This window comes from Protomyctophum bolini, assembly GCF_963924005.1.
Source record: "Protomyctophum bolini genome assembly, chromosome: 16".
In the NCBI taxonomy this organism is placed as follows: Eukaryota; Metazoa; Chordata; class Actinopteri; order Myctophiformes; family Myctophidae; genus Protomyctophum; species Protomyctophum bolini.
Genome location: NC_137877.1, coordinates 13,700,996 through 13,725,955, shown reverse-complemented (window position 1 = coordinate 13,725,955; position 24,960 = coordinate 13,700,996). Strand labels below are relative to the sequence as shown.

General features: G+C 44.3%; 1 protein-coding gene and 1 long non-coding RNA gene across 4 annotated transcripts in view; one reads left to right on the top strand and one right to left on the bottom strand.

Annotated features, from left to right (window-relative positions):
• man1a2 (mannosidase, alpha, class 1A, member 2) overlaps positions 1-24,960 on the bottom strand; it is a 475,750-nt gene that overhangs the window by 307,936 nt on the left and 142,854 nt on the right. For 2 of the 3 annotated variants that reach the window (XM_080786092.1, XM_080786093.1), the window contains 2 exons: positions 24,029-24,144; positions 15,208-22,597 (listed from right to left, as the gene is read on the bottom strand). In XM_080786092.1, the coding sequence (XP_080642218.1) occupies positions 22,462-22,597; positions 24,029-24,144 (252 nt within the window). In that variant the 3' untranslated portion in view covers positions 15,208-22,461. Of the gene's footprint in view, positions 1-15,207; positions 22,598-24,028; positions 24,145-24,960 lie in introns of those variants that run through there. The other variant, XR_013965535.1, reaches the window with a different exon arrangement.
• LOC308330762 lies at positions 3,905-6,087 on the top strand. The gene is made up of 4 exons (XR_013965523.1): positions 3,905-3,942; positions 4,226-4,258; positions 4,369-4,416; positions 4,698-6,087. It is a non-coding gene; the product is annotated as an uncharacterized lncRNA (long non-coding RNA).

Genomic DNA, 24,960 nt, shown 5'->3' with positions numbered 1-24,960 from the left:
ATACACATCAGATGTAGAGCTGGCTCAGGATCTGAATAACTTCTATGGCAGGTTTGATGCTCATGATTACAAGGTCAAACACAATGAAATTACAGTCTCACGTCGGCCCCTCCTATGAATCCCTTTTTTAATGAGAACGATGTAACCAAAAGCTTTAAGAGGTGTAAAACCCAGGAAAAGTCCTGGCCCTGATCCTGGCCCTCAGTGGGCGCCTGCTAAAAACATGTGCTGATCAGCTAGGCCCTATTTTTTATTACATTTTTAATTTTTCCCTCTCCCTGCAGAAGGTTCCATCTCTTTGGAAACAGTCCATAGTGGTGCCCGTTGCCAAAATAAAGAACCCTATGGTATTGAACGATTTCCGACCTGTTGCCCTGACCTCCCTGCTTATGAAACAATTTGAAAGCTGGTTAAAACTGAGCTCCTGGTCAAAACGGAGTCTATGTTAGACCCTTTTCAGTTTGCCTACAGAACCAGGAGAGGCCTTCAAGACGCCTCATCGACCTTACTTAATCTTCTCTATAAACATTTAGAAGGTAGTAAGAAGCATGCCAGGCTGCTCTTCGTAGATTTCTCATCAGCGTTTAATACAATTCAGCCTCATGTTCTGGCAGACAAACATTTATTCTGTCTAGATGCAGGTCTTGTAGGCTGGATCCTTGATTTTTACCAATAGATCACAACAGGTAAAAGTAAATGGAATTTTATCCAACCTATTATCCTCTTCTACCGGCTCACCTCAGGGTTGTGTTTTGTCCGCCGTCGTATACAAATGATTGTGTTAGTCAGCATGCTATTTTTGAATTGGAATCCTGAAAAGTAACCTTTTTATTGAATTTCAAATGCATTTAGTTATAGTTATGTTAACTTTATGAACTGTTAACATAACTACATTGGACACAATGTAACAGCTGAAATCAATACTATATCAGTATTATTTTATTAGCATGCACTGCAGGCCGCATTAAGTGAAGGTGGGGGCCGCATGTGGCCCATCCCATGCTCTAAAGTTTAGAGCATGGGGTGGGTCATTGATTTTCCCGGTTGGTTTAGAGTCTAAACCAACCGGGAAAATCAATGACGTCAGAACATTCATATCAGTGATATCACTGTCATGTCAGAACATCCAGTGCTGTTAGTCATAAGGGATGGAAAGTGAGAGCGGTTGCCGTGTGTGTGTGTGTGTGTGTGCACTGTGCGCGCGCGCCATGTTTATCCTGCAGTGTGGTCAGAGTGGTGCCACCTGCTGCTCTTGGGACCGGTGCCAAGCTGGATGTGACGCCGTGAGCATGCTTGGGTGAGCAGCAGACCCGGCCATTAACACACACACACACACACACACACACACACGCACGCACACGCACACGCACACGTGTATCAACATAATCCAACAGACACAGTGGTGCCATTAAATGTTCCACTACAGCGCCGTCGCCGTCCAACGTACCGCCACCTGTCACCCAGCGTGTCCATCCAGAGATGAGTCACAGCAGCAGGGGTGACGACGGGTCACCTGACCCTTCACTTCCTCTGACATTAAAGCTCACGTTCGTGCAGGTGTGTCGCTGCACGGGCCTCAGGCCTCATGGTGGACCTCTCCTCCTCTGCCTCAGCAGCCACAGATGTGGCTCCCGAGTCCCTATACGCGTTGAAGAGCCGAAGGCTCGCGACTCACTTTGATTGATCGGAGCGTCTCTACCCGGAACTGGTGGCCAAGCAAACGGACACCGTGGGAGCCAACCCGAGGTACAGCGAGGAAGGGAAAGAGGTCACACCACCTACAGTACATAACACAATGCAGTAGCCATTATCCATTCAGGACGGGAACCCCTTTTGGTGTTTTAAGCATTATGTTGTACTTTAGCTATTGGAAAATAGCAGATCTACAAGCTTATAGCAGGTGCGACACTGAGTGCTGCGCTATGAGCTTGTAGATCTGCTATTTTTTTTTATCGTGAAAATGCAGCGCAAATTATATATATATATTAATATATAATATATATTATTTTTCTTTTATACTCAAATCAGTCCGCAGCCAAATATCAATAATGAAAACATGAAATAGGTTGAGCACCACTGTCTAAACACTAGAGCTTAAGACCCGATGCTAGACCAAGCCCCCAGAACCACACAGGATCATTGAATCCATGCACCACCATGGTGGCCAAATCTAAGGTTGTAAGATAATCGTACTAAGGTAATCACACTTTAATCATTGACCTCCAGACACGTACCTCAGAGGTGACAAGATTAAGCCAGACTAAATCTAAATATAAGATTGAGAAACTTTTAGTACTTCTAGTAAGACTAAATCTTAATTGCCCAAACTCTTCTTCAACAAAGCGAAAGCAAACATTATGGTATGGTATGGTATGGTACAAAACACTGAAGTCCTTAAACCAGAAACTTAACCTCAGTACAACTACTAACCCTAAACCTAATAAAAATTGTGTTTTGGGGAAAGCATTCAGGTTACCGTTTTGAAGTGTCCTTGATCAAGACATCTAACCCCCAACTGTGAGCAGATTGATGCCTCACTGACTGTTGGTAAAATGATAAACTGTACGGTAAATGGTGCCTTTATAAAGCGCCTTTATCAAAAGCACTTGACAATGTGCATTACATTCACCAACTCGATCATGCATGCACACACGCACATACACCGATGGCGTGTGTGGATACGGAATTGAAACCTGCTGCCCCTAATGTACTTCAGTGACCCTGTAGTTAATTGACCGAAGTCCCCTAGGGGTATACACCAGGCCCCCTCCTTTTCCCCCCTTTACACCAACAAAATGCATGCAATGTCATGGTCTAGTCCAGTGGTTCCCAAACTTTTTCATGTCAAGGACCCCAAAATTGACACTCCCCAGCTAACATTTCCCCGCTAGCTACCGCCTCCCGCTGTCGCCTTCACAGCGTAGCACGCCCGGGCTGGCTTGGACTTCCCCCCGCTGTCCGCGCGTCAAACGATCGCGATCAGTTACTTTTTAATGCGATCGTGAATTTACAGCGATTTACAGTCCCTCCTCACGCTGACATAAGGCTTGCCTCCCCCGCCCGTCTCTCTCTCTCTCTCAGACAAGGATGTGCATTATATGTATAAAATACATAATTTTTTAACTATTGAATATAATTAAGTGGATTCTTCTTCTACTTCTTCTTCTTGCGGTTATATTTATTATTATTATTATTGTTGTTGTTATTAATAATAATAATAATCATATGTACCTGCAGACTAATAATTATAACTTTAGTTCAGGCTAGCCTACCTAGCCTGGAGCCGAGGCTTTACCCGGCATGCATTGCAGTGTTGTTGTTTTTGTTGAATCGACGTACGGGGGTGGAGGCAGTCGCAGAAGACAAGACTCTCCAACAAATGCTTATATTAGTTCTTACACAGTTTTTCTCCGGAGAAATTCAGTTGAAAGGTCAGTGTATTTTTATATCCGATATCTACCGTGTGTAGTGTAATTGCCCGTGTTAGAATCGTTTCGATCTTTATCTGTGTATGTTTCCCTCTAGCTAGCTAGCCTAGCTACCTGGGCAATCTATTGTTTGGACGAGGGGATAAGGTTAGCATTAGCAAACGTATAACTCATGCTATTTTAACAGGTAACTTCTTATTGTGTTGATAAGTCCTTAAACACAATTATTCGAATTAGATAAGATTTGATACGGTGCTTGTGTAGACTACATAAACAGCATTTAGCTGTAAATCACATTTTTTGTCATTCTTTGTTTTAGAACTTCTCCTATGGTACCACATCAATACAGCATGGGGTCTGTGTGTATGTGGGGTCTGCAAGGCTAAATCTTCGTCAAATGTCTGTCTTGCAAATGTAAAAAATATCACATAGTAGGCTAATGTTTAAAACAGACTTTTTTTGTTATTCTATTATAGGTGCAGATGCAGTGACCAAAATGAGCATTGCCATGCAGGTATTTCTTTTACTCTTCTCTCTGTTGTCTCCTCTAAAGGAACTTTGCTAGGCCACAATTGCAAATAAAGATTTGTCTAATTACAACACATTTTGATTTAATTTTTGTCATTTTAGTCATTTTGTTGTTTTATTCTAAGCCTGATTTTTACACTTGGTTGCATGCTGAATATAGCTGGTCTACAAGCTCGCAGCACATTGTGTGCTTGTAGATCTTCTGTTTTCATCAAATTGATTTTTATGTACATACAATGTTTACCATTTTGTTGTTACTGTGATTTCAGACACAGGACTTGGATCTGTTGGGCGTACAAACGGTAAGAACATTTCTACCACTGAATTAAGGTTGCATGCTACAAGCTCTCTTGCCTCAAGTTTGCTGTTACATTTGAAAGAAATTTGACTTGAATTTGATTTCATTTTACAGACAAGGTGACATGCTGTACAGAGCTGAGACATCGTTCTTTAATTTAAGGTAATTGTTCATTTTACCAAGGACAGAAAATTGGCACCCAACAATGTGTAACTGTGTACCATTGTTACCATCATAACATTTTAAATGACTGAGGTGTATTATGATGAGTACTGTGGCACTCTGTGCCACACTATGAGCTTGTAGATCTGCTATTTTTCAACAGATGAACCTATGAGGCGACACAGATGCGTCCTCAGGTCTAAATGGGTTAAGGCAGTGGTTCTCACATCCATCAAAACGTTATCCCACAATAATTTATTTAATTAATTCTGTGATTTCAGACGAACTTTCGCTGGAGGAAGACCTATCGACTTCAAATGCAACCTCTGCTGGAAAGGCTACCACCAGTCGGGTTTCCCTGACCCTCTACTATACGCAACATCCAGACCTCAAGGAACGCACCCAGCTTTCCGTGCTCGGACATACAGACATGGGGACATACATACATTGCTACGCTCAGAAACTCCTGACTCCACTCAGAAGAGAATTGGTGTTTTAAAGACTTAAGCACTTACACTTGAGAACTGATGTCTTCTAAATCCTCACAGATTTTAGTTAAAACATTTGCTGCAAAATAATATATATTTACAGATTTGTGCCACATTTTCACGATGTTTCAAAATTAGCAAATCTACAAACTCGTTTTCAACAGCTTACAGCTTTTTAAATAATGGTTAAAGTGGCTAAAACCAGGGGATCTTGGACTTCAGTGACAGGGACCTGGGGTCTGAGAGCCGGAGACGTTGGACAGGGTGCATTTTGGAACTTCTGCTGGCGGCCACCACCAGTCAGGCTTCATAAAGGAAGGAAACGGACAGGCACGGCAGGCAGCTCATCAAATGGTGGTCCGTGGCTCAAATGGTGAATAACTTTGGCATGAAAAGGGTTCAAACCCACCGCTATAGGGGTTTCCAAATGGACTCTTGAATGTATGCTGCACGATTTCTTGCTCAAAAGGTGAATCTCGATTGTGTGTTCTGTTTATTGCTGTGTAACTGTTATTGCAACATTACTGGGCCTACATAACTAACTCCACACAGAATAGACTTGGTGTTTTATAGAAATTAAACTTGAACTGATTCCACAAAATGTCTTCTAAATCCTCGCAGATTTTAGTTAAAACGTTCACTGTGTTTGGGCCACATTTTAGTATTAGCAAATCTACAAGCTTGTGAGCTTGTAAATCTGCCAACAATCTAACAGCTTTTAAAATTATGGTTAAAGTGTTTGAATGGTATGACTGTTTTCTGAAAAGCCTAGATGTTTCTGTATCATTGGTGTTCAAACGATTTACTCCAATCTGAAAATATGTTGTTCCAGGGACCGCGCTACGAGCTTGTAGGTCTGCTATTTAGTTTTATCCTGAAAATGTGCAAATCTTTGAATATATATTGTTTCAGAGCAAACGTTTTTAAACTCATCTTTGCTTCTGGGTAGTCCCTGGAACAACATATTTTCAGATACTGTAGGTGTCTGCGGCCAATTTCATAATATTTCTGGGGTCCTTGACATAACATAATTTGAGAACCACTAATATAGAAACATAGGTTTTTCAGAAAACTGTGGAAATGTGGACACAATCTTATCCAACATGTTCTGGTGGTTTCAGGAAAGTTGGTGTTTTATAGATTTTAGAAGCCAGTGGTTCTCAGAGTGGTCTTAAAGTGCATTCTCAGCAAAATGACATAAAAATCAACCACTTGTATTCTAAACTTGGTTGTTTACATATTTTTTCTATGTGCCTAAATTATTTCATTGTAACCTTTTTTTTTCCTAATAAAGAAACAAAATTAAGTATACATTTGCTGCTTTATTATGTTTCTATAAATATGTGGGAGGGAGGTGAGCATGGGGGAGGATCGAGGGGTGCGGGGTCATATGGGGGGGGGGGGGGGGGGGGTGTCATAAGACAGCTCCACGCTGTCCTGCTGCTGCCGTCGTAGCTGACGTTCGAGTCGCGGCAGAGAAGCGGGGCGCCGGTGTGAGTACCAGATCTCTTGTGGCTGCCAGATGTCTGTGGGGTCCTTCGCGCATGAGACCCACGTCATCACGTATCACGTACGCTCAAAACAGCATCACGTATCAATTCAATTCAAAGGGCTTTATTGGCATGAGAAAACATACGTTTACATTGCCAAAGCAGAAAGAACAAAACAACAGTACAGCAATACAATCAAAACAAAAATTATGTACTTTGAAGGTCAGAATCTTCAATAGATTACGTACGCATATCACGTACGCTCTAGCCAAACAGATGTCGTTGGTTAGCCAAACAGAGCTAACCTGTTAGCTCTGCCTTGTCTATCTTCTATTTAGCATAATCGTTTCAGGAATTTAACATCACAATGCAACGTTTGGTACTCCGATATCATGTATTATTAGTCAGTTAAATTAACAATGATTTTACAATATAAATTGTGGTCTCAGAGATATAAATGCCATTAAATGGGGCTCCGTATGTAATAGCATAGTGTAATAAGTGTAGTAGTGTAATAGCGTAGTGTAATAAGTGTGGTGGTGTAATAGCGTAGTGTAATAGCATAGTGTAATACGTGTAATAGTGTAGTGTAATAAGTGTAATGCGCCCGGGGCGTCACTCTGTGGATTCGTCTATAGCTGAAAGCCTGGAGGAGTCACTTGGCCAATCACTGCTGACCCGCCAACTGGAGAGTGTAGTGGCACTTTCAGACAGACAGACAGACAGACAGACAGGCAGGCAGACAGACAGACAGACACCCAGGCAGGCAGGCAGACAGACAGATAGACAGACAGACAGACAGACAGACAGACAGACAGTCAGTCAGTACTATATCATACTGTATGATATACAGAGTTGCACAGGCAGACAGACAGACAGACAGACAGACAGACAGTCAGTCAGTCAGTACTATATCATACTGTATGATATACAGAGTTGCACTCTGTATATCATACAGTATGATATAGTACTACCACCAGTGCTTTTTTTGTTGCTTTGTGACACTTTTGCCTAAAGTTACTTGCATGTGAATAGGCCTACAGTCCAATCAGCAGTACAATCTACAATCTGCACAGTATGACATCTAATTATTAACCTTTTACCCTACATACATTGCCTATATGAAATGAGCAGATCTACAAGATCACAACATTGTGAGCTAGCAGATCTGCTGTAACAAATAGGTCTATCTGACCAGCTTGACCAGACTGACTGACTATCTATAGCTCAATTATGTTTAGAAAGCCACAGTTTCTGGCAGTGTCCAGCAATAACCAATTTATGGGAAAATATATTCAATAGGTTCTCAAGACCAGTGATTCCCAAACTTTTTCATGCCAAGTACCCCCACATTGATCTTATCATTCATGCGGACCCCCATTTTTAAAATATATTGCAGGGACCCCCATAAGAGAAGATTTTTACAGTTGTAGCAGTGATTCTCAACCAGTTTAATTTCAAAGAAGCACCCCGAGTTTGACATGCAACAGGCTACGGAGCCCCATTTAATGGCATTTATATCTCTGAGACCACAATTTATATTGTAAAATCATTGTTAATTTAACTGACTAATAATACATGATATCGGAGTACCAAACGTTGCATTGTGATGTTAAATTCCTGAAACGATTATGCTAAATTGAAGATAGACAAGGCAGAGCTAACAGGTTAGCTCTGTTTGGCTAACCAACGACATCTGTTTGGCTAGAGCGTACGTGATATGCGTACGTAATCTATTGAAGATTCTGACCTTCAAAGTACATAATTTTTGTTTTGATTGTATTGCTGTACTGTTGTTTTGTTCTTTCTGCTTTGGCAATGTAAACGTATGTTTTCTCATGCCAATAAAGCCCTTTGAATTGAATTGATACGTGATGCTGTTTTGAGCGTACGTGATACGTGATGACGTGGGTCTCATGCGCGAAGGACCCCACAGACATCTGGCAGCCACAAGAGATCTGGTACTCACACCGGCTACACGCGCGTCGGCGCGCACGGCACACGCTGATCAAGAACGACGCGGCCACATCGTGCGACGCGCCCGGCGGAGGACACGATCGGCGGCGCGCGGCGACCGCCTCCCGCAGGCGGCGCGCCATAACTTGCTAGCTGGGTCATTAGCCCACGGACCCCCATTTGAAAATATACACCAGGGATTCTCATAAAAGAAGATATTTACGGCTCTAGCAGTGATTCTCAACTATTTTAGTTTTAAGAACCCCTGGTTTGTCTACGGACACCCATTTAATGGCATTTCTATTTCTGGGACCCCCAATTTATTATTGTATTATTGTCAATTTAAAGGTATATTCAGTGATTTCACTTAATTCAAATATCCCCCCCCCCCCCCCCCCCTGGCTCCACACCCTCCTCTCTAACATCAGGGTCTTGAGTTAGCTCCGCTCCTTCAGGTGTGAACTTTTGGCGAATGTTTAGCCAGGGTTTACCATGTGGTTAGCATGTCTAGTCTATGCGTATGCACGCCGCATGCTGTTCAGAAGACACGTGGAAGCACTTAACGCTCAGCTGTCTCATAACTACGAGGCAAGACGTCTCGAAAAACCTATTCATGTGAAAGTGTCTGTAGCTGCAGAGAGGGAGCCACTCCTCCAACGCTCCCCAGGGAATCCCAACACGGCCATGGAGGGTAAAACTATAGCCCATGAAAGAGGAAGACTGACACTGCAGCTATAGAAACATCAAAGATGAACACTTTCTCTCATGAAAAAGATAGAGAGAGAGAGGGTGTGAGAAAAAGAGAGCCAAGCCGGGGCAATGACAGGGTGACAAGATGAAACGAAATGGAATAGCGATCCAGGGCAGTGGTTCCCAAACCGTTTCCACCATGTGGCCTACCTCCACCATGGGGCCCACCTCCACCACGGCGGCCCACCTCCACCATGTGGCCCACCTCCACCATGGGGCCCACCTCCACCTGAAAAGCTGGAAAGCGTATGTCGGCTGCCGTGTTAAGTGGTCAGATGGGTGGACCATGGAATACTTTAAGTTCCTGTTTATCTTTTGAATCACAATGAAAACTCACTTTTCAAGGTTTAAAGCGGGGAAAAAAACACTTTTCTTTTAATAACATTAAAATCGTTGTGTTTTGACTCATTGCATTAAACTGGAATTCTCACAGATCACATTTTCCAGTAACTTCACTGTGACTGTCTGTTTGTCTGTCTGAGAGAAGGCTAACTTTTTCCCCCACACACAGAGGGACTCTCCCCCACACACAGAGGGACTCTCCCCCACACACAGAGGGACTCTCCCCCCCTTTTTCGGTTCCCAAACTGGGAGTCCACACTTTATTTTTCGGGGGGATGATTAGCTTAATGTGCAACATTGCTTTCTCACTCAACGGTAAACAAACCAACCAACATACAAACACACACACACACACACACACACACACACACACACACACACACACACACGCACGCACGCACGCACGCACACACACACACACACACACACACACACACACACACACAAAGACAGATACAGGCAGGCACATAGGCGGAAATAAATCTGTGTGCACGCACGCACACGCACACGCACACGCACACACACACACACACACACACACACACACACACACACACACACACACACACAAAGACAGATACAGGCAGGCACATAGGCGGAAATAAATCTGTGTGCACGCACGCGCATTTTTTATACTGCTCTAGCCTGCTTTCTACATGTGTTTGACTTACTGTAGCTATTAGTTATTATGTAATTCTTACTCTACTGTACAAGGAAATAATATTTGATTGTGCAACTGCAGGCTTGACAGATATTCGTGGTTAAGGCGGATGAACTGGTTCAGTGTGTTGACTCGAGTAACTTGAGTTAGGCCTATGGTTTGACAGTGAATGGAATCATTCATCAATTATTAAAGCAGGTGCATCAATAGCCAGGATTAAATGGGATTATACCACAGCTGCATGTGAGCACTGCTGAGGGATGTTTGTGTAGAGGAAGTTTACCCAATTTAGCATACAGTATATCATATGTTACATTCAGATATAAAATAAATATGTAAATAAATCACAATGGCATTGTTGTATATATATTTCAGTTGTTTTTATTTACTAGTATTATTGTTATTGCTATATTTTCTTTTATTTCATGTAACATTTTGCTACAATTGTTAATTCCCTTTCATACTAGTAGTGTATCCTATAGGCCTGATGGCTTAACTGCCAGTGAGGAGCCCCACCGGGAGGACGACTACTCCCGCCCAACACTCCCCGTCCCAGCCCGTATATAGGAGACGGAGTCTATATATACTCTAAGACAGTGTTGGGCATCGTTACTTTCTAAAGTAACGTCGTTAGGTTACTGGATTACTGCCCATAAAAATAATCCCTTACCGTTACAGATTACCTTCTGAGAAAAGTAACAAGTTAGATTATTTTCCGTTATTTTCCGTTACCAGACAATTAAAACCCATTTTTTGGTTACATTGTATTTAATACAATGTAACCAACTTGCGCAAGCATAAAAAAAGTTAGGTAGGTAGGCAGTAGGGCTAATAGCCCTACTGCCTACCGTCAATGCGCCGCATTATCAGTGCGGCCCGGTTAAAAACGAGAATGATACACACCATGAACTGACCATAGACAATATCCCCTTTACAGCTCTCTTTATTAACGAATATAAGTCGCCACAATCGCCAGCCTATACACGTAGGACTGGACAGAAAGAGCTATAGTGCAGAGAGTACAGACAATACCAGACTAGGCTGTTGCGCTGCGCTCTGGTGCCCTCTCCACGCCGCGCACCGTGGCCCATGAACAACAATAACAACTCCACGTGGACCCACGACGACCCACGTATGAATTAGATAGTTTATAAGAAATGGCACGGCGGCCATCCTTGCAGGCAGTGACAGTAACATAATGAGAATCCTGTAGGCTGTGTAACCTGTTCATTTTGGGGGGCATCATCAACAACAGCCTGTTGATGATGAATGATACTATGAAACTTAACAATTAATGTACTAGTAGGCCCCTACTCACCTAATGACGCCGCCACGGAGGATATACCATGTTTGACGTAATTCCAAAGTGTTTAGCCTACATTTTTTAAGTCATAGACGCATGCGGTTTTTATGAACTTTGGCTAAAAGCATGTTGTTTTTATTATTCCACCACCCGGCAGTGCCGGCCCTTCTAGTCGACTGTCATGGTAGCTGGCTAGCCTACAACCGAAATAACTTCCTCTTCCTCTTCAAAATAAAAGCTGCTTGTAACAATACTTTTATTTCTTAAGTGAACTACAGGATGTAGTAGACGCAGGATGTATAGTACATGGTATAGTGGGCTTGGAAGGATAAATCACACAGAAGGCAGGAGAAATAAACTCCGCAGACATTCGGGGCTTTATTATTTTTTAAATCTTGCCAACAGAATGAACAGGGACACATTATAGTAACGGGATTACTTTGTTGGAAATGTAACTAAGGAACTAACTACTAAATTGCAAAACTAACAAGTTACTTTATTCCGTTACCAATAAAAGTAGTCCCTTACATAACGCCGTTATTAATAGCGCCGTTACACCCAACACTGCTCTAAGATAGGAGTAGCCTACATGCAATGACCAATACCACTCTCCCCGCCCGACTTCCCTCTCCCGATCACAGGCCAATTGTGTTCGCGTAAACGCTCGGTGGATTCGAACCACAGCCTCTGTTGTGGTGGGCAGGGACTTGAACCACCGGAGAGCCAGCCTACTGTGTTGTGCTCCTTGATTTAACCCATTTTGACCTGAGATCAGATTCTAAAAAGATCTTAAAAGTCATTAAATTGTAACTTTAGTAATGTGCAGATACCCTGTGTATAGCCTACAGCCCTACACTCATTGTGTATGGGGGGGGGATTCATTTGTTTTCCTATTAAAGCATTTCCCATTAAATGTATACTTCTCAGGGCGTAAACGATTAATCATTTTGCTAATAAGGTTGTTTTAACCCTCCTAAAATCGCCCCCATGGTATTACCATGGGAGAGATTCTTGCATCATTACCATCATGGTATTCATTTCTGTCTGACACAGAAGCACAATACTCCCCCCTATTGGCGACACGAGGTAAATACAGAACAAAACCTACAGTATACTATACAGTGGTTTTGGTTTACAGACCAGTGTTGATTTTGACAGCTATAATTTTAGTTTTAGTCAGTCTTTTGAATAGTTTTAATTTAGTAAGCTATTAGTCACATTTTAGTAATCTGAAATGTCTCAGTGTTAGTCTAGTTTTAGTCGACTGCATATACGATTTTAGTCGACTGAATGTACAGTTGATTTAGTCGACTAAAATGTATTTTGGTGGGCTTTAATGCCGTCATAATGGCTGATTTTACACAAATGACTTGTGTCTTTCACTTATACTGGATCGCTTGTCTTCCTAACATTTTAGTCTACTTTTAATTTGTTGACGAAATTGTCAATATATTTAGTTTTAGTCAGTCTCATCATAGCTTAGTTTCCATTTAGTTTTTGTCAGAGAACATTTTTCGTCATAGTCTTATAGTCGACGAAATAAACACTGTTACAGACGACACTGAAAAAGACACTTCTTCAAGATGGTCAAGGTCAAGACAACAACGATCTCACCAAAGCAAATCATGTCATTATCAACGGATGACACACTAGCCAGTGTCTGCAGAGCACTGTATGAAGACTGGTGTAGTATAGCCTACTACTACAACACAACGGGACGATTCATTTTAAGGTCAAAACACTGACCTTTCTAGGTCACAGTGACCTTGGCCTTATAGGACAGTGGTTGCCAAACTGGGGTCTGGGGACCCCCAGGGGTCCTTGAGGGAGTTCCAGGGGGTCCCCAGCTAAAGTTAGTTAGCTATAGTTTGGAACCAAATGGACTCTTATGGGTCTGTAACTCTCAGAGTTAAATTAACATTTATTTTACAATATAAATTAGGGTCTCAGAGGTAAAAAATAAATGCCATTAAATGGAGGGATGGGGGTCCGTATAGACTAATGCATGTCATCTGTCACTCTCCTTCTCTCTCTGTCTCTCTCTGTCTCTCTCACACACACACACACACACACACACACACACACACACACACACACACACACACACACACACACACACACACACACACACACACACACACACACACACACACACACACACACACACACACACACACACACACTCTCTCCTCCTCTCTCTCAGTCACAGACACATGCACACAGAGCAGCAGGACATGGCTTTGGCAAACGGTCAAACTAAATATTTGACAGCAACCATTCAGTGTGGAAGCGATAAAACATTTACAGCACACTGTAAACGGTTTCCTCGAGGTCTTAAATCCAGCCGTGGTAGTAGGCTACTGTACTCATACGTTTACAGCTTGCCACGACGGGACGGAGAGAACTCGACACGAGGCACTAAAGGATTATTATTATACACAAATAAATTAATGCATGGTGGTCTGAGAGAGAGAGAGAGAGAGAGAGAGAGAGAGAGAGAGATTTAATTACTTAAAACCCTCAATACTTTGTAAACGTGACCTTTGGCTCAGTACTTGGTATATTCAGGCTACACAAAAGGAGGAAAATAGCCAATCTATAAGTACAGTAGATTGGCTATTTTCGGCTAATGTTCCCCCCAGAATAGGCTAGGGTTCAAGTAGACAGTTAATGTAAAAATTCAAAAAGAACAGCTAAAGCTTGAAGGACCCACTGTTCAAGACCCCTGGTCTAGAGACATCAAGTTCATGTCTCTATTGGGAATATAAAATCACAAAGACAGACAGGCAGGCACATCATAGGCGGAATAAATCTGTGTGCGCGCGCGCGCACACACACACACACACACACACACACACACACACACACACACAGAGGATGTAATCAATGGAACAAACAGACAACACAAATATTTGCCATATCTAATCAGGAAATGCAGACATACAGATCGCAAGATTAACCTAATTACACATACAGTGGAGTACAATACTGTAGTGTCTGCTTAGCAATGGCAATGGCAAAAGATCCTAATCACTGCTACATGTAATACCTAGAGTCACTCTATATCTGTACTGTATGGTATTGGCAAAACATGATACATCTGTGTTGAAGCAGGCAGAGCTGGGAGTTCTCCGGGAACTAGATTAAATTGCACTGTCTCCCAAACTCTCGCTGCCAAAAGTCAGAGTAAGCTCACTTCACACAGTGCTGTATATAAATCACATACAGTTTGCGTTGGTCGTACCGTTAGAATGTGTCAGATATGAACACTTGCTCAAGACTCATGGAAATAAAGAGAAATAAAATCTCGTGACTGAAAAGGTAATTGCATCATTCCTTAAACCTTAATGTGGCTGCTCTTCTGCATACAGTCGAAAAAATCCCAGATTGAGGCTTCATGACCTTTTATGAAAGATGCTTCTAAACATGTATTCCATTGCTAGTTTGATACCTATGTTTCTATTTCAGCGGTTCTCAAACTTAATGTCGAGGACCCCAGAATGTATTTGGCCGCCGACTCCAATCTGAAAATGTTGCTCCAGCTTTGAGTAAAAAACGTTCGCTCGGAAAGAATATATATCCAAAGATTTGCGCTACATGTTCACGATTTAAAAAAAATAGCAGATCTACAAGCTGCACTGACTCGGTGCCGCGCTATGCGCTTGTAGATCTGCTATTATTCAATAGTTAAAGTATAACATAATGCTTAAAACACCAAAAGGGGTTCCTGTCCTGAATGGGTTCATCTTTAAATTACTAATAGCTGATCTACATGCTCACCAACACGTCACAGCGTTGTGACGTGTTGTGAGCTTGTAGATCTGCTATTTTCGGTGCACGACATGCTTTCAAAGACGACATGCTGGCTTCGTGTGGAATCCGAATGACTGACCAGTCATGGCGATGGCCGAGACCTCGAATCCACCAAGACCACAAGCAACGCCACCGGTTGAAGGAAACATGAAATCACAGGGAGACTCGTTTGTTATTCTGTTCACTTTTCATAACGTCTTTATTTGAATTTGTGTCTCATTTTTAAACATATTTACAAGTCTCTCTTAAGTTGTTTTTTTTTTCAGTAAAAATACAAATACGGAACACTTTGACCCCAGCAGAGCCCATCCCCCAAAGGTTAACGGTTTCCTCGCCTATACCACCCCCCCTCCCCGGGCTTGATCCCGATTGGATAACAGATGATGTCAGTGTGATGTCAGAGAATGTTGTGGGTTATGTGGATGATGAGGGTGAGAGATAAAAGACTGTACTGCATCAATATGCTGCAACGACCGCCAGACATTAATGGATGCCTTCATCATTGCCTCCAGGTTCGCTACTGAAGTCTATGATGAACGCATGGCCGACTAACCACTTAAACCCTACAGAATATACGTTACTTTAGTTGACCGGGATCCCTCTGAGCTTCATACGACTACTTCATACTTCAACAAAACAAATCTTGTGAACGTAGATCTTAGATCTATAAGTATTATTTTGAGCAGAATCATTGACCACAGAATAGGATTCAGTCGGTTGTTTTTTATTCCCAGAGAATGCAGCCACCGTGGCAGCCGTGTTTGACTTGTCGAGTTCCTTCCTTCCTTCTATTCCTTTCCGCAGTACGGTTGCAGTTTATCAACCCTAGGGGGTTGATATTATTTATGGCAAGGACAGGACTTGATGCCTATTTTGTAAGAAAAGAAAAAAGAAAGTAGATAGATAATAACTAATAAGATCGCCCCTTTCCTTTCGAGCACAAATTAAACCTTGTATCCATATCTTTTGTTGTAAATCAAGGCCCTATACTTGATCATACCACAGCATCACTCAAAAGCAGCAGATCTACAAGCTCGTGCTGAGCTTGTGGAGCTGCTACTTTTGCAATTTTTTTGAGGGGCGCTAGTCCCTCCTATATTCAGCTATAGTGTCGATTCTTGTCTCAACACAAACATTAAATGCCATCAACAATGAATGGAAGAATTTACGTCATGTGTCTGAGAGCAATGGGTGCGAAATATATTGGTTATTACAGTATCTATGGGCTGGTTCTATCCAACCTACAGCAGAACCAATTAAATAACAAATGTACGCAACCCTGTCTTGCAGTATAACAGTGACTTGATTATTACTTGCGCAAGGTAAAGTAATCAGCTGCATATGTATGTCGGTGTTGTCCGTCGGCCAATCAGGGACCACCATTCTTATTCTTAATTCCTTATTGGCTGTCGATGGTGCAAAACAAACGTTTCGACCACAAGTTCGTGGCCAAAACGAAGACCAAACGTTGTGGTTGAAACGTTCAGTGACGTCGTGGTGCAGCAGCACGTTGTTGGATGGACTCATCATTCCCTTTGAAGTCAAAGGAACTGTTCGACTGGATCGACCTTATCTGCATGTTTTCATCGACCGAGGCGATGGTCAATAGTAGCAGACAGTACAGTACATGGCAGACAGTACAGTGCATGCACTCAAGACAACGTCCAAGCGTTTTTTGCCTTGGACAACAATGATCCTCTCTGCCACTAGGGGCCGCCAACCTCTTGAGGAACAGGCCTTTTTTGTATCCACCAGAGATAATCAGATGTCATCACAAATTCACACCACACACATTTGGATGCACAGCATTCCTTTGGAAAAAAATAAGGTTTGTAGGGGTGCTGAAATCCAATATGTCGTACATGTCTGTATTCTGTTCTAGTGACAGCTACAGTACGATTCAGAAGGGAGATGATGATGATGACCATGAGAGAAAATGAACAGTGAACAGTTATATCTCAGAATATCCTGACTGACAACCTCCCCCATACCCTCCCCGAAAAAAAGGAAAAAAAAGACAAGTCAAATAATAGAAAACAACACATTATTGGCTAAAGCAGGCATCATCACATAGCGACATTTTTCGATAAGGCTTGAAAACAAAGTCAAAATGAGACGGGACATTAAAAAATATATATTCCTGGGTAAGTGCAATTTCTCCTCTTCAGCTCACGTACAAAGATCTCCTTCTCCTGCCTATACTGTATATGTGTAGTCTGTCGTAAACCCCAAAACAGACGATTTACAAGGTCTCACGTGTGAGGGTCACACGTACGGTGTGACCTTGTAAATCGGCTGTTTTCGGGACGCGAAACCTATCACTACGGCATTAACCCATTTTAGGCGGGAGCCCCTTTTGGTGTTTTAAACATTATGTTATAATTTAGCTATTGAAAAATAGCAGATCTACAAGCTCGTAGGTCTGCTATTAGGTCTGCTATTTTTGAAAAATCGGGAAAATATTTATTTCAGAAAACTGGAGGATTTAGAAGATTCTTTTTAAAATTCGAGGTCAGGCCTAAATGGGTCACGGTAGGAAATAGGAATCAGACACGTTCCTGTCTGACCTGAAGCCATCATGGTTCTGTTCAGCGGTACCGGGGACAGCGGACACATTAGATCCATTAAAGCAACACACACAGTAACCACCTCTTTAATCACAACACAATCCCCAATGTCGACCCTGTCGGGCAGAAACGAAACCTCCAATCTCGGTATTTAAACTCTGTTTTGTGTGTTTTTTCGTAAATTAACTAAGCCTCTGCTTGATCATACCGCAGCGTCACACCAAAAGTAGCAGATGCAGTAGCAGCTCAAAATGCTTGCGCGAATCTCCGAGGTTTGAGCTTGCGTATATGATATATCTGCTACTTTTGCAGTTTTTGGAATTTGAATCAACAATTAACAGTTTTGGATATAATGAGGTTTCCGCCCAACAAAGACGATATCATGTCTTGAGACATACACACATTCACGCACACACACACGCACGCACACACACACGCACGCACACACATTCACGCACACACACACACATTCACGCACACACACACACACACACGCACACACACACAACACACGCGCCGAACATTACGTTAATGAACTGGATTGGAATGAGTACAAAACAAGTGTTTCAAAGAGCAGAGTGGGGGGTGGGGGGGAAACAGAGTGGGGGGTGGGGGGGAAACATATATTTTGGGCCAGTGGCCACGGAGGCTGATGGTGCAGTGTGGAGCACATATTATTATTATTGTTATTTAAGAACAACAGAAAATAGGACATCCACCCCCCCCCCCCCCCCCCCCCCCCCCAATGCAGAAAAAACGACACCCAGTGCCAACTTAATTATAGCGTTTGGATGGAGGTCAATTTGCACCCTGGGGGGGGAGGGCTTCACGAGAGGGGAAGGGGGGGGGGGGGGGGCTTCATGAGAACGAAAATAAAATAAAAATAGCATCCGTTGGTTTCAGTTCAAACCAACACCCAAACAAAATGGGAAGTAGTAATGATGTGTAGTAATGATGTCTTCCTACAGTGTAAACCGTGTTTTCCACTGCAAAGCTAGACTTTCCCTCTCGACACCGTCTCCCTTCTCCATCTGTACGCGTCAGTCATTCAGGTCTCCAAAATGTTTCAACCCCCGGAGACAAAAAAAAATCTAACCGATCTACAAGCTTGGTGTCGAGCTTGTGCCGTAGATCCACGTATTTTTTATCTTGTTTTTTTAAACGAAGGGGGGGGGGGGGGGGGCTTAAGCAACGCCACACAGATCCGTTCAAGAGAAGCCAGCTGTCGACCGCGATATACCCAGTGTGTTTAATCATGGCTGCTTGGGTAAAAAAAAAAGAAAAGAAAAAAAGGAAACATTTTCACAAGACAAATCCGGATGGGACCGACACGATAAACTGAAAACTTTCCGTTGTGCGTCTGAGATAAGCCGGCGTGGAGAAGCGCTGGTCGTGGCATTGGGGGGCGTGCCACCGTCGACCCAAATCCACTCATGTCATGTCTGTGTGGCGCTGCCGACTTCTCTAGGAAGCCACGTCTACAGACACACGTCTACAGACACACGGTACTGACGCTGTCGGGCAGAAACCTCTTATCTCCGTATCCTAACATTTTGTATTATTATTATTATTTTTAGGTAAATCAACTGCTGCAGCATCAAATGTAGTCAGATATGCGAATTTGAATCCTAGAAAAGTAACAGTTTTTGGGACATATGAGAGGTTCCGCTCGACAGATATACAACATCCATCCATCCACGCTACAGACACTCAGGCTTGGCTAAAAGGATTCCTGTTGTGAAAGGCCAGTAAGACCACGGTAGGCGTGAAGAACCCACATTGTCAGCTGGGCGTGTGTGTTTTACACACAAAGGCAGTTCAGGAGTCCAGTTCATGATGATGGTGGTGGTGGTGGTGGAGACAAGGGTGGTGTTTTCCCTCCCCCACACACACACACACACCCACCGTGAAAGATGTACACAACTGATATCTGTGTTACACACACACACACACACACACATAGCTGAAAATTACGTTGATTGAGTTGCGTTGCAGACGAAAGAACGTTCCGCTGCCCCCCCAGTCGAGAGCACGGGTAAGAGGAAGAATGCAATTTTGGAATGATATGATAGGGGGAGAGAGAGAGAGAAGCAGCATGGTCCAGGTAGCAGCACAATGGTTTGACCAGGTGAAACCAGGTGATGACGAGTCTCTGACTGGGAGACCAAAAAGTGGAAAAGGTGTTAAAAGAAAAACCCGGAGGCTGGTGTGACGGAGTGGCAATAAAGAGAAGCCTAAACACGATTCCAACATTTAGTTGTTATTATTCCATTTATACATCCGTCCATCTCTTATTGTATTTCTTTAAGGGGGGAGGGGGAGAAGTGGGCCCTGTGGCTTCCGTTCCCTCTCCAGCTAAACTAAAGCCTGATCTTGTACTCGAGTTGCACACTGGGCGTTGCCTGCGATAAATAGATCTACAAGCTCGTGACGCGGTGCGGGCTTGTAGATTGGCTATTTTTAGCGAGCAAGCACAACACACCCACCGGCCACGCGACTAAGTATAAATCTGGCTTAACAAGAAAGCCCCCCCCCGGTCAGCATTTCAACCAGATGAACAGTAAACAGGAAGCTGATGGGGTACAGCCAGGGGACAGGGTTGGGGGGTTGGGCCCCCCCACCTCCTCCCAGCGATGCCTTGTCCGGTACGTAAAAGCAAACCAAACGAACAAAACGAACAAACAGATAAACCCTCCCCCGTCTCCGTCTCCGCCAGCGAACGTCCCTTCAATGACACCGTCCTCCTGGTCAACGACACCGTCCTCCTGGTCAGTGCAATCCTGTCATTTCCTTCAACTAGTGTCTTTTTGTCCCTTGTGTTCCTTCACCAAGACCCACAGCGATGCCTCTCCGAGAGAGTCCGTACGCCCGCCCGTCTGTACGTCCACACGATGCCTCTCCGAGAGTGTCCGTACGCCCGCCCGTCTGTACGTCCACACGATGCCTCTCCGAGAGTGTCCGTAGGCCCGTCCGTCTGTACGTCCACACGAGAACAGCGTTTTAGTAAACACCCCTTCCCCCACCCCACCCCCACCTGTCCTAGTCTCCAAAAAACAAACAGAAAAAGTTTCAATGACAAGTAATAAAAAAACTATGACCTCAACCAAACAAACAATGGTCCTGATTGGAGGTCGTTCCTTCAGCGCTGTGAGGGGTTCAACGACCTGAACACAATAAAGTCTTCACAATCGATCCCAGCCAATCACGACGATGACACTGAGAAACCCAACCTGCCGTCCTTCAAATATACGCAGAGAGAGAGAGAGACAGAGACAGAGATATAGAGACAGAGAGAGAGAATGGTGAAAAGAGCGAGGGGAAGCTAGGCAGACAGAGATAAAGTTGTAGAGTGACGTCCGTGTCCCTCTACAGTGGTATTTGGGGGGCGGGGTGTGGCAGGGGGTGGGGCCTAGCCCCTCCCACAACAAGTGGTCCCTCCCCTTCATCACTGGCCGACTGCCTGTCCCCTCTCTGTCTGTGATCCTGGTGGAGGCGACGATCCTTAAAATGTGTCCTTTATTTTTTTTCCTGTGGAGTTTCTTTTTGGAGCCGTTATGTAAAATATAGTCCAGTGTGGTCTGGGGGGTAGTTCTGGTCCCCCTCTCCGACTCCTTCTGACTGTCTGTCTGTGTTTATGTGCCTGTCTGTGTGTGTGTGTGTGTGTGTGTGTGTGTGTGTGTGTGTGTGTGTGTGTGTGTGTGTGTGTGTGTGTGCGCGTGCGGTCCCTTTTCCACCAAAACAACTTTGGTTCTAGAAATTGGTTCCGTGCTATACTGTAGATTCTTGGAACCTTGGTGCTGTCACGGAACCCGGCGTGCATTAATTTCTATTAGATTGTTTTTTGGTTCCAGTTCCAAAACCAACTTTTTAGGGTTCTGAAACCAATTCCTTTTTCAGTGGAAAGTAAACGCTCTGAACTGGTTCAACATTAGATGGGATAAGGAGAAAAAAAAGAAAGAAAAACTGAACTAAACCAGTTCAACCCCAGTGGAAAAGGGGCCTGTGTGTGTGTGTGTGTGTGTGTGTGTGTGTGCATGTGCGTGTGTGTGTGTGTGTGTGTGTGTGTGTCAGTCAGTGGGTGGGAGGGGTCAGTCGATCAGTGGGTCTACCGCTGGGCCGTCAGTCAGTCAGTCAGTCAGTCAGTCAGCCGGTCAGTCAGTCGGTCAGTCAGTCAGTAGTTGGGTCAGTGGGTCTACTGCTGGTCCGGTCAGCCAGTCAGTGGGTGGGTGGGTGGGTCAGTGGGTCTACTGCTGGTCCGGCTGGCTGCCTGGCATCCGGTCAGCCAGTCAGTGGGTGGGTGGGTCAGTGGGTCTACTGTTGGTCCGGTCAGCCAGTCGGTCAGTGGGTGGGTGGGTCAGTGGGTCTACTGCTGGTCCGGTCAGCCAGTCGGTCAGTGGGTGGGTGAGTCAGTGGGTCTACTGTTGGTCCGGTCAGCCAGTCGGTCAGTGGGTGGGTGGGTCAGTGGGTCTACTGTTGGTCCGGTCAGCCAGTCGGTCAGTGGGTGGGTGGGTCAGTGGGTCTACTGTTGGTCCGGTCAGCCAGTCGGTCAGTGGGTGGGTGGGTCAGTGGGTCTACTGCTGGTCCGGTCAGCCAGTCGGTCAGTGGGTGGGTGGGTCAGTGGGTCTACTGTTGGTCCGGTCAGCCAGTCAGTGGGTGGGTGGGTGGGTCAGTGGGTCTACTGTTGGTCCGGCTGGCTGCCCGGCAGGGTGATGTTTCCCAGGTGAAGGACGGGCAGAGGGTGAGCCTCCGTGTTGAACACCCAGCTCTCCAACGGCATCAGGTCGTCGCTGGAGAACAGCAGGTACAGATACCTGGGATGGAGGGGAGGGAGGGATGGAGGGGAGGAGAGGGAGGATGGAGGGGAGGGAGGGATGGAGGGGAGGAGAGGGAGGGAGGGGAGGGGAGGGAGGGATGGAGGGGAGGAGAGGGAGGATGGAGGGAGGGATGGAGAGGAGGGAGGGAGGGGAGGGAGGGAGGGAGGGATGGAGGGGGAGGGGAGGGAGGGAGGGATGGAGGGGAGGAGGGATGGAGGGGAGGAGAGGGATGGAGGGAGGGAGGGGAGGGAGGGAGGGATGGAGGGTGCAGGAGGATTAGTGTTGTTGTTTTTGGCAGAACGTTTTGATTTTAGTTTTTTAGTCATAGTCTCGAATGAATTTGAAAAGTAAACGTTTTGGAGATATGAGTTTTCCCCCTCAAAAATCTAGGCAAAAATAAAAAAGTTTCCCCTCGAAAATAGCACATCTACAAGCTCACACCTCCAATACAATGCATTGAGAGTATAAAATAGTGTATTTAAGACTAATAACGTTGATCTTTTCACGAAGCCGCCAGCAGGGGGAACCAGAGTGTAACCTTGTTACCTGTGGGTCCACTGGGTGAGTCAGGGGCTAACTAGTGTTAGTTTGATCTCCTGACCACAGTGACCAACCGCTCAGCCTCTCAGCTGCAGTGGGGACCGGGGCCGCTTCTAGCCCGTCAGGACCAATATATTGGGTATTCGTCCTGACGTGACACGTCCTGCTAAACTATATGCTATATCATCATATCAGTATATCTATCCATTTTCTCCTCCTTTGACCAACAGTAACCCCATTTCCATCAGCACCCTGTCGGTTAACAGCACTGATGGCAAACTGTGTTCAGGTGGCTCTAAATTACACCCAATCAGAAATGATAAATGGTACAGATATTTTGTCTTATTTGAGCCTTTCGATCTGCTACTATTTTATGAAAAAGTAAGTTATTTTATTGGCTGTTTTTACACTTGCTGAAAAAAGCTGATCTACAAGCTCACAATGCGTCGCGCTGGCGCTGCGACGCGTTGTGATATTTTCAGCATGAAACCAAGTGTAAAATGACTTATACTGGATCTCTTATCCACTAGTCCCTTCCTAATATTTTAGTCTAGTTTTTATTTGTTGACGAAATTGTCAGTATATTTAGTTACTTAGCTTGTTTTCATTTAGTTTCCGCCAGTGAAAAAAGGTAGTCGACGAACATTTTTCGTCTTTAGTTTTAGTCGACGAAAACAACACTGCATGGTGATGGACTATGAGCGGCGACATCCATCCAAACCACCGCTTCGGTGATCACCTCACCACCAGAACGGTGGTCACCTCACCACCAGAACGGTGGTCACCTCACCAGCGAAAACCCAAACTATGAATAGGCCTTTACAAAACTCCCATATACATTCTGGCCATCTGAAAATAGCCCAATCTACAACAACAACCTCCACTTACTTGAGCGTCTCGGCCAGGAAGAAGCTCTGCTGCACGTCGTCGTAGGTTGGGTTGGACGAGTAGACGTCCTTCACACCCGAGAAACCACCGCTCACCCTGCAGTACTTGTCTATGGCCTGCAGGGGGAGACACAGAGAGAGAGAGAGAGAGAGAGAGAGAGAGAGAGAGAGAGGGGGAGACAGAGAGAGAGAGACAGAGAGACGTGAGAATACGAAATGTTATCATTACTTCCATCATGGATAAGGTTTCTTGTAACCACCGTGCTCTGACTTCTGGTGTGCCATCCTATCCATCCATTTAGATCAGTGGGTTTCAACCCTTTTCATGTCAAGGCCCGTTATTTATTCGGCATTTGATCCACACGGACCACCATTTGATGACATTTAGCCTCGCAGACCCAAAGCTGAAGAACATTTTGTCATCGTTGGCTAAGATTTGGTCCGCAATTCAATGCCGTTGGCAAACATCAATTGTCTCTAATTGTGTAGACCTCTTCTAAATTAAGTAATGCAGATGTTTTACAATAATGTAACTCTTGAGAGTCCATTTGGTTTCATTTTACACTCTCAAGAGTTAAAGATCTAATAAGGGTCCATTTGGTTACCAACTCTCCATCATTTAGCTAGCTTGGGACCACCTGGAAACTCCTCACAGACCACTGGTTGAAAACCACTGATTCAGATCAACATGATAAAAAGAGGTATGTGGCAAGAGTCCATTTTAATCACACAATGAGTTGACACTGATGAAAGCTGGACAGCCGAAACATCTGTCAACTCATTTGTGATGTAGAAAATAAATATAGTTAAAATTCAAGTCAAATGGAGCCTTTCTTATAACAAAGGTCTTCATCGGGGGCTCCTGAGGTCGAAAAGCATGTGTACAGGTGTGTGTGTCTGCGCGTGTGCGCACGTGCATGTGCGTGTGTGGTG